This window comes from Natator depressus, chromosome 7 (genome assembly GCF_965152275.1).
Source record: "Natator depressus isolate rNatDep1 chromosome 7, rNatDep2.hap1, whole genome shotgun sequence".
Lineage (NCBI taxonomy): Eukaryota > Metazoa > Chordata > Testudines > Cheloniidae > Natator > Natator depressus.
In genome coordinates, this window is record NC_134240.1 from 71,378,930 (window position 1) to 71,389,428 (window position 10,499).

General features: G+C 43.0%; 1 protein-coding gene across 4 annotated transcripts in view; it reads right to left on the reverse strand.

The window, feature by feature from the left end:
* PARG (poly(ADP-ribose) glycohydrolase) overlaps positions 1 to 10,457 on the reverse strand; it is a 126,151-nt gene extending 115,694 nt beyond the window's left edge. For 2 of the 4 annotated variants that reach the window (XM_074958739.1, XM_074958738.1), the window contains exons 1-3: positions 9,938 to 10,457; positions 6,058 to 6,124; positions 1,885 to 2,898 (exon numbers count right to left, since the gene is read on the reverse strand). In XM_074958739.1, the coding sequence (XP_074814840.1) occupies positions 1,885 to 2,898; positions 6,058 to 6,124; positions 9,938 to 10,157 (1,301 nt within the window). In that variant the 5' untranslated portion in view covers positions 10,158 to 10,457. The remainder of the gene's footprint in view (positions 1 to 1,884; positions 2,899 to 6,057; positions 6,125 to 9,937) is intronic. The other 2 variants (XM_074958740.1, XM_074958742.1) reach the window with 2 other exon arrangements.
* Positions 10,458 to 10,499: the final 42 nt, after the last annotated feature.

Sequence of the window (10,499 nt, forward strand, 5' to 3'; positions counted from 1 at the left end):
TCAGGGGACAGGGAGGAGGGGGCGGTTGGATGGGGTGGAGGTTCTGGGGGGGGGGCGGTCAGGGGATGGGGAGGTTGGATAGGGCATGGGAGTCCCAGGGGGCTTGTCAGGATGCGGACAGGGGTCGGGGCAGTCAGGGGACAGGAGGGGGTTGTAGCGCTTAGTGGATTTTCCACGCCCCTGAGCAACACAGTTATATCAACGTAAGTTTGTAGTGTAGCCCAGGGCTTAGACAAGTTAGATGTCTTCAAGTCGGCTGGGCCTGAGGTGATACATCCTAGAATACTTAGGAATTGTCTGAAGAGATCTCTCAGCCATTAGTTATCATCTCTGAGAATTCGTGGAAGAGAGGAGAGATATCAGAGGACTGGAAAAGGGCAAATACAGTATCTATAAAAAGGGGAATAAGGACAACCCAGGGAATTATAGACCAGTCAGCTTAATTTGGTTGTCCAGAAAGACAATGGAGCAAATAATCAAACAATCAATTTGTAAGCACCTAGAACAAAATAAGGTAATAAGTAACAGTCAACATGGATTTGTCAAGAACAAATCATGTCAAACCAACCTAATAGTCTTCTGACAGGATAATAATGACATCTTGACTTTAGAAAGGCTTGTGATACTGTCTCACGTGACCTCTTCAAAAACAAGCTAGAGAAACCTATTATAAAGCATGTGCACCTCTTTGGGGCAGCTTGTGTTTTTGTTGTATTTTTAGAGGACGTAGAATAATGGGGTCTTGATCCATGACTAGGACGTCTATGCTTTATGATAATACAAACAGAAACAAACAGCAAGCACCATCACCACTACATTTCCCAATTATGAATATCTTTCTCAAAGTTTTCTGGACTGAAATTTTCCATATTGGTCTCAACCCAAGGGTAAATATTTTGGTAAGTTTGAGCAAAACTAAGTCAGGTTTGTTTGTTTTTTAACTGAGTAATGTAAGCATTGAAAAAACAAATAAAAAAACAAAAAAACAAAAGCCCCTTTCTCCCATGTGTTCTGATTGAATTTTGTAGCTTCTGCCTTCTTTGCATTAGACGAATGCGCACACAAAAATCTAACTTATTTTTAATATAGATCATTGACAAAGGAACAATTGAAGTTTGAAGGAAATCTTCTTGATCAATGGCTTAAATTCTTTACCCAAACACCTCAAAAATAGATTATCAGTGTATTTAAGGATTGGTCCACTGGATCTCTTTCAAAGCTAATAAAAGCTAATAAATTGTATTAGATTGTGTCACAGATCAGTAGGCCAGATTCATCCTTGTTATAAATCTATTGAATTCAATGGAATTACACTAGGAATTTAATTTGGTCCTGTAATCATACTAATGCTTTAGAAAGAAAAATTCACTTGTATTCAAGCTCATATATGTAACATTCAGAAGTATTTCCACAATTCACAGTACTCGTTTGCCAAGATATATCAAAAGAAAATACATACCACCTCTTTATTTTAGAAGGATCTTGCTATTACACAATTTACTAAACAATGAATAGTAAAGCTATTCTTTGTCAACGATGTCCTGTGCCACCATGTATTAAAATCTCATTATTCTAAACTATTTCTTAACAAGATATACAGAGAAGCCCTTTCAGTACTCTGGCTTTAGAAGGTCAGTATTAATTCCTGACCTTAATATTTCTTCTGTGTTCTACAAATGGCATAAGACAAGCTGTCATTGTGTAACCTTGAAAGAAGGTTATATAAACATTTTTTAACTCATCTGCTATTTTTAAATCAATGGTTTCTTCACTTTTATGTACAATTTTGCAAAACTGCTTAAAGGATAATAAAAGTCTACTGTGCTATTACTGAAGAGAAATATACTTAAAAGGGAAAGAAGGAAGAGGACAAACTAAGGTTACCTTTTCTCCTCTGTCCTGGGTATCCTCATGAAATGGGCAGTGATTTTCGAGTCCTTCTTCCCACAGTGTTTTGCACCTTTGCGTTCTGATGAAAGAGCAGGAGAGATCCCATATGACTTTGTATGCAATTCATCCTCTTTGACAGAGTCACCCATCCCCTCAAAATGGAGGTTATATCGAGCACCTTCACAACATTTGGAAGAAAACGGTGACTTTCTCAACTCTGGGTCAGCATTCCCTCGCTGAAACCTGGAAGATTTGCTTGCAGCTTTTGATGTGTCAACATCCTCTTGCTCATCAAGAAATGGACTTGTTTCTTCATCAGCTTCTGAGCCCTGGCAGCTATTCTTAGAATTATCTACATCCATTGGTGACTCAGGTTCACTTTCTTTCTCAAAAGCATGTGAATCTCCTGAACTACTTTGATATTTGTTCAGTTTTGCTGTATCTTCAATATCAGATACACAGGTATCACTGCAAACATCTGAAAGTGGGCTTTCTGGAACTACATCCACCTCATCTTGCTCACTAGTCACACAGACTACATGGACAGGATTGCAGCTCTTTAGCTGCTGTGGATTACATGAAGTCACTTTTCCTTCTGTTTCACTGTCTTTTGATGGATGTTTTCTATTTGCCATCTTCACAGACCTGCCTGATGATAATTTCCTGTGAGTCCAATTGTCACTATTTTCTTCACTAACTCTGTGAACCTGCTTGCCAGTTTTGTGCATTTGATCAATATTGGCATTTTTAAACTGATCTCCAGACCAGGTCCCTTTGACAGGCTCTGTGTCTGATGGCTGATCTCTGCACGGCCCCTCTGCCTCCCATTTACACAGGTTTCCAGGGTGAGGCAGATTTACATGTTTTGTACTCGTTTCCACAGATTTTCTTGGATAGCTTTGTGGACAAGTATTCTCCAGCTTTTTAACATCATGCTCACACAAGTTATCCTTTTTAACAGAAGTCATCTTGGGATCTGCTCCTGTGTTATTAGTTTTGCTCTGCAAACTGTGGAAGAAAAGATGTGAAAAGCTGGGTTTAATTGTTTCTTGTGAAATTCTTATTTGTAGATTTAAAGGCCAGAGGGACTACTACAACCATGTAAGACAAACCACAGAATTTTACCCCAGTAACACCAGCAGTAAAGTCCAATAACTTACAGCTAGAGTATATCTTTTAGAACAGGGGTAGCCAACCTGAGCCTGAGAAGGAGCCAGAATTCACCAACATACATTTCCAAAGAGCCACTGTAATGTCTCAGTAGCCACCCCATCAACACCCACCCCCCAGCTCCCAGAACCTCCCACCCACCACCACTCCCACTGATCAGCGCCTCGCCCTCCCTCCCCGCACCTCCCAGTTAGCTGTTTCGCGGTATGCAGGAGGCTCTGGGGGGGGAGGGAGAGGAGTGAGGGCATGGCAGGCTCAGGGGAGGAGGTGGGAAGGGGTGGAGTGGGGGCAGGGCCCGTGGCAGAGCCAGGGGTTGAGCAGTGAGCAACCCCCGGCACATTGGAAAGTTGGCACTTATAGCTCCAGCCCCGGAGTTGGTGCCTATACAAGGAGCAGCATATTAACTTCTGAAGAGCCACATGTGGGTCCGGAGCCAGAGGTTGGCCACCCCTGTTTTAGAAAGATAACACGTCTCCCTTTAAAGGTTCCAAGTGAGATGATGAATTAGTTACTTCTCTCAGTCATCTGTTCCAATGGTTAATTATCCTCACAGTTAAAATGTTGCACCTTAGAAAAATTTAATTGGAAGTATCTTGTTATGCCTTTTCTGCCATCTTAAAGACCCTCCTAAATGAGGTCTCTTTTCTCTCAGTATAGGTAATTCGAGGCCACAATCAACTCATCTCTTAACCTTGTTTTTGATAATCTAAATACAATATGATTTAACTAGCTAAATTTAAGTCATGTTTCCCAGTCCACAAATCATTTTTGTACCTTTTCTCTGAACACTCAGCAATTTTCCTACATACTTCTAAAAGTGTGGACACCAGAACGGGACATAGTAATTTAGTTGTTTTCTCACCAATGTCGTATATACCTCTACTCCTACTCCACATACATTCAGTTTATACATTTATGTATAATAATTCTTGGATGTAGCAGTCCTAAACAGTCTGCAGTTTAATAAAAAATGATATTTACTAAATCTTTTATTATTTTACAACTAAGTCAGTTCTAGACTAAATATTACACTAAGATTGAACAGAGACATGATCTGCTGGTTAAATAACAGGCCTGTGAGTCAAAAGATTTAGTTTATATTCCCAGCATGCACTCAAGCAGCAGTGGGCAAGTCACTTCACCTTTCTGTGCCTACATGTGCTCATCTGTAAATCTGTATAAAAATACATACCTACAGCGAAGAGATTCTGTAAAACTAAAATGTTTATAAAGCACTTTAAGATCTTCAAATAGAAGGTTCTATAATAGAATTGTCTATAAGTAACATATATCAAATGTTAGTACTTTGTTGGGTCTTTCCCTAATCTTTCATCATCTAAAAGATAAAAAAGGGAAATTACTGATTGTTACAGTTTATGACCTCTTTGACTAAACACATTTTGATAAGCTACTGAAAATCAGCAGCCATCTCAATAAATGATAAGATTCTGCTGTTCTTAGAAGATACTATGGATGAATAAATGGATTACTTGTTGTGTACTATGAACTAAGCAATACAAATAAACAGGATAAATGACTCACTGCTCAAGACCTGACACTGAAATCGCAGAAGCTACAACACCAGTTACAACTAAAAAGAGTTTAGTGGCTTTCATCTTACAATATTCACATCCACCTCCATTAATCTGTATACCTAGATCAGTTTCTCTACTCACTGATATTTCTGATTATATTACTGTCTACTTCTCAAGAAATACTGAAATGACACTGTCAACTTAAAAAAAAACCAACCTTCTATCTGAATTTTAAACAACGTATTGCTAAAAGTAACACCTATGCTGACTATAGTTGAAAGAGACTTGTGGGGGAAAAAAAACTTTGTTTTTGTTTATTTTGTGTATTTGACAGCATTTATATATATCCAATGTGTCAGTTTCCACTACAGAGAAAGTCAGGACCCCATCCTGCAAGCTTCCATGTGGGCACAGAACTCTACCTGGGTAGAACAGCTTGCAGAGACAGAATTTTCCCTCTTTGTGCAAGTCTTTAAAATAGGAGCAGAAGTCATAAAAATTGGCAGAAGGACTATGGAACAGGTATATGTACCATTCCTACTTTTTCAGTATTTTTTATACTGACTAGGTTTCAACTTGACCATGTCCCTCTAAAGGCCTCACATTAGAGCCACAGCTAGAAAGGGAATTTGGAATAAAGATTCTCATTCCATTCACCTTTTTGTGTCAAGTATTTCACCATGTATGGTGCATGATATCACATAGCAATCTGAGGCCCTGTAATACCCAGGTACAACGGGCACCACTTAATCACTTTAATAGAATTTCCTTGCTTTTGCTGGTTATTTTATCATCATGGCTGTCAATTTTCTTTTCCAGTGCTTTTTTTTTGTTATTGTGAAAAATAAATCTGTTGACATGATAATTATGAGAATGGAACAGTTATAATTTTCTGCCGAAAACATTGCCTAATATTACTTCATGCCAGATACCACATAAATTAAACCTTTGTGGGTTTAGTTATGTTTTAGATAGTATACTTAATAGCTTGTACCAGCAGAACAATGAAGATTGTACATCAAGTTTGCATTTATTTGTAATAGTGATGCTGTCACACCAGCCTATGAATAAGTTTATGAATGCAAGATTGGGCATTCATACTCAGCAAGAAGAGTATGTTCCATACTAAACCCAGATGTGAGCAGCTACAACTTGATCATAGTCAATGGAGATACACCACCTTATACCAGAACTGAATATGATCCTAAAAGCTGTAGGAACAGCAAAACTATTTGCTGAAAACAGGATTACAACAAGAGCTTTGATTTATTAATGCTCTATGTTATACCACAATGAAAGCAGAGCCGTATCTACAATAGTCCTACTTCTATTCCAGAATAAAATGATTGTGTTAGTAAGTTATAATAAACCTTCTGACCCAAATCCTCTTTAGAGACAGTTAAAAGAATTGTTCCATTAATTAAAAAAAAATCTTTCAAGCAGTTTATATTATAGCTTTTACCTCTTTAACTCTATTGTCTTGGGTCCTTTATTCTCCATCCAAGTGGTAATTGTCCTTTGTTTGTAAACTGAAAAACCATAATATGTATATTATGACACAAACTGCAATATTACCAAAAACTATGAAGTTTACATTTTCCATTAGCTACAAGTAAAACATCTAACTTAAGTTTTCATTACCATACCTGCTTCAGGTATCATCCAGACCAAGGGTTGGCAACCTATGGCACGCGTGCCAAAGACGGCATGCGAGCCGATTTTTAATGGCATGCTGCTGCCTGCCGGACCCCAGCCGCCAGCCCCGCTCAGCCCGCTGCCGAACCGAGGCCAGGATCCCAGGAGACAGTAGCAGGCCATTAAAAATCCTGCCCGCCCCGGCCAGCTCTTCTCCGCCCCTATCCCTCCAGTGGGGGCAGGGTGAAGAAGCTTGATCCTGCCGGCTGCTGCTGCAGGGCAGGCGAGCTCCCCCCTCCCCCACCTCTTCCCCCAGCATGCTGCGTTCCTGCCCCTCCTCCTCTCCCTCCCTGCTGATGGCCCTTGCAAGGGAGGGGGAGAAGCGGAGCCGCAGCACGCTCACTGCTCCGGGGAGGAGGCGGAGAAGAGGTGGGGACGGGGCCTGGGAGAAGGGGGATGAAAACAGGGCATATCCCCTCCAGCCCCCTGTCTTGAGCCACTCTGGGCAGGGGGCTGGGAGCACCCCCACAACCCTAGCCCACACCCCCAGCCCTCTGCTCTGACCCCTACACCTCCCCACACACACCCCAGCCCCTTGCCCTGACCCCTGCACCCCCTCACATGCCCCCAGCCCTGACTCCTGCACTCTCCTCACACACCCGCAGCCCCCTGCCCTGACTCCTGCACCCCCCACACCCCATGCCCTGGCTCTTGCACCCCCCACATTCCCACCTGCACCACTCGCACCAAATGGGCGCTGCCCAGGTAAGTACTCCACACCCAAACCTTCTGCCCCAATCCTGAGCCCCCTCCCACATTCTAGCTCCTGGCCACACCCTGCACCCTAACCCCCCAGCCTGCTCCTTCACCCCCAGCCCTGTGCTCGGTGCACTCCCACCCTCAGTTCAGTGCAGAGAGAGAGGAAGAGAATGGGCTAGAACCAGGGAGAAGGTAGGAACCCACTCTAAGTGGGAAGGGCCGGGATCTCAGACCAGCAATGGGCTGAGAGGGGCCGGCAGCTGGGACCCTGGCTGGCAGGAGCCAGCGGATGGAACCCCAGACCGGCAGTGGGCTGAGCCACTCAGCCCACTGCCGGTCTGGGGTTCTGGCTGCCAGCCCCTTCCCAGCTGGAGTCCCGGCTGCAGGTCCCGCTCAGCCTGCTGCCGGCCTAGGTGAATGGAACCCCAGGCTGGCAGCGGGTTGGCAGTGTAAGATCAGAATTTTAATTTAATTTTAAATGAAGCTTCTTAAACATTTTGAAAACCTTGTTTCCTTTACGTACAACAATAGTTTAGTTATATAATATACAGACTTATAGAGAGAGACCTTCTAAAAAACTTTTAAATGTATTACTGGCACGCGAAACCTTAAATTGAAGTGAATAAATGAAGACTCGGCCCACCACTTCTGAAAGGCTGCCGACCCCGATCCAGACTAATGATGTAATATTACAACACATGTAGATTTAACATCTGTAATTAGCTCTTGTATTCCCTGTAAACTCCAGGCCTGCTTTTAGGATACAGTCACAGGTTTCTTTCCTCCCCTTCCTCCCCATCCCAGGATTATCTGCAAAGCAGGGTCAGTGCATTGGCTACTTAGTATTCACAATGAATACAAAGTAATTGGCTGGACTCAGTGGAATGGGTTGGAAAATTACCTTACCCATACAGCTGCTCTTGATGTATTCACTTCTCAGACAGGAAAATTAGATGCTTCTGTATCTTTAGCTATTGGTACCAACATACACCTTTAGTATATTGAGAAAAGACACATCCTGGATCTTTAAATGGCAAAATAAGATAGTCAATCTTGCTTCTCTACTGCCACCACTGCTCCACTCTATTGATCAGTGGCTAGGTTTAGTCTGCCCTTGAAAATTATATTGGCATAGCTCTGTCGATCAGAGGTGTAAAAAACCATGTAGCTATGGTGTAGAAAATTACATAGCTATGCCGACATAACCCCCAAAGCAGACGCAGCTACATTGAAAGAAGAGAGTTTCTGACAACTCAGTTAACATTTTGAGGGAGGCCTACCCCAACAGGAAAACCTCTTCTGTCAGTGCAGGCTGCGTTTACTATATGGGGCTGTGCTGACACAGTCTATGTCATGCACGCATAGCCACAAGCAGTGAACACCGACAGACACATTCTAGCCACTGAACTTTCAGAATGTGTGGGGCAGGGGGAGAAGGTAAGAAGGGGTGAAACAAGATCCTCAACGTCCTCACTAAGCTGAACTTCCCCTGCTCTTCATACAATTTTAGTATCATAATATACTTGACTGATAAAGCCAATTTGTGCACACTGTACAACGAAACATGGGCCTTGTAATACTGAGAGTATTAAAAATGAGCTGGAGCAGCTTTAGTTTATGCACTCAGTTGTTCCAAAGTTCAAAATAGAGAATGTATGTAACTTGCTCTTTTGGGTTAATCTAGTCCTTTTTTCTTTTGTGAATGTACAATCCACCCATACTTTCATACCAGAAAATTTCTTGAAATGCATGTCCAGTTTTATGAAGAACAGAATTTAGAATTTGTATTTTCAAGTGTATGTAACTGAATGCTACCATTTATTGTTATTTTATATTTTAGTATTATGAAGGTAAGATAGCACATAAGGAAAGGTAGAAGAGAATCTCTCTTATTAACCAAAATCTTACAACAAAAAAAATCTGATTTCTAAATCTGAAGTAGAATTTTAAGTTCAAAATATATTAAAGTAATTGACAATCTGTGTATTTGTCATAACTGGATTGCTACTAAAAAGCCCCATATATGATGGTACAACCCAGTAAGACTTAAATCTTCACCTTGAAACAACCCACTACATAAAGCATTTAGTTGGAGCCTTTTAACTAACTTGGCTACTCCAGTAAACAATCTGAAGTTTTGGTGGAGTAAAAACATGCAGAGCAGCCAAGAAACTCAGCAGTTGCAAATCACAGTGTTCTTAATTTGTTGGGGTACAGTACTTTCCCTCCTCTGGCTTCATTTCTACTCTCTGTCCGTATCCCTGTCTTTCTTTTTCCATTCACCTCTACAACAACCAAATCTCATCACTGCAATGACCTCCAATGTTTAAATCTGACAATCATTACTTCCTGTAATCCCAATGGATGACCAGATTTGGATGAACATGAGAAACTTTTGGCCACTGAAACAGGTGAATTCCTTATAATTTAACATAAGCATTTCTCTCCATTAAATTCATCACGCATATAGCGCTTTAAATATTTGAAAAGTGGTCAGTTTTCTAGCTAGGTTAACTATTGCTCTCAATATACATCTACCAAAACTATGTTCTGAAAGATTATAAAAAGTATCAAATCTTAACAAGTCTAACTCCAAGAAAAAAGGGGGAAATGAACTCTTTCTACAGGCAAGGTGGTGACAAGTAGGGAGTAGTTAGTGAAGACACCATTTGCCCTGTTTATTTTAAGTACATGAAAGCAAACAAAACAATCAGAAGACTGAACAACATACTTGTCTCTGTGCACTTGTCTACCACTCTTGATACTTGTCTCTGTGCACTTAGTACAATCTTGGCGTCTCCGATGGACATGGGGCGGGGGGGATGGGGAAGGGAATCATAATTACACACACATACAGGGAAAGACTCTCCCCAGTCAGACAGGAGACGAAAAACAGCCACAGAAAGAGATGCACAGAAGAAGGTTAAAAGGAGGAGGGTGGCACAAACCTTTGTTCCCCACCGTGGCTGCCAAGCTTTGGCAACTACCGCTGCTTCTGGGCCCTCGTTCCCGGGGGGGAGGGGGAAGAGGAGACGGAGGCTGCAGTGTCCCTTTTCTGTCCAAGGAAGGGGGCAGCTCTTCCTCCGACCCGCAGCTGCCGCTGGGAGAGGCGGGGGGGGCCAACCTGACTCTCTTCCTGGGGGGTTCACACTCAGCCCCTGCACTCATGCTTAGGAGACACCCCCCGGCTGCGCGCACCCCCAAACGCGCTGCGGCGCTGGGCTCACCAGGGAGGAGAGGCAGCCCCCAAGGGAGAGAAGGCGGGGGCCCTTCCCCTCCACATCCTCCTGCCGCCGACGATGCGTCGGGGGCAGCTCGCCCGGCTCTCCCGCGCCCCAGACCTTCCGGGGAGCAGCGAGCGGACAGGGAACAGGGACCCGCACAGGGCTGGACTCAGGCCAGTGAGGGGGTAGGGGCCGCGGCCACACACCTCAAAATGTCTCCCCCTCTCCCCATAGCAACAGCTCCTCCGTCGCCCCGCCTCCTTGGGCCGGAAAGCCACATGCCCGG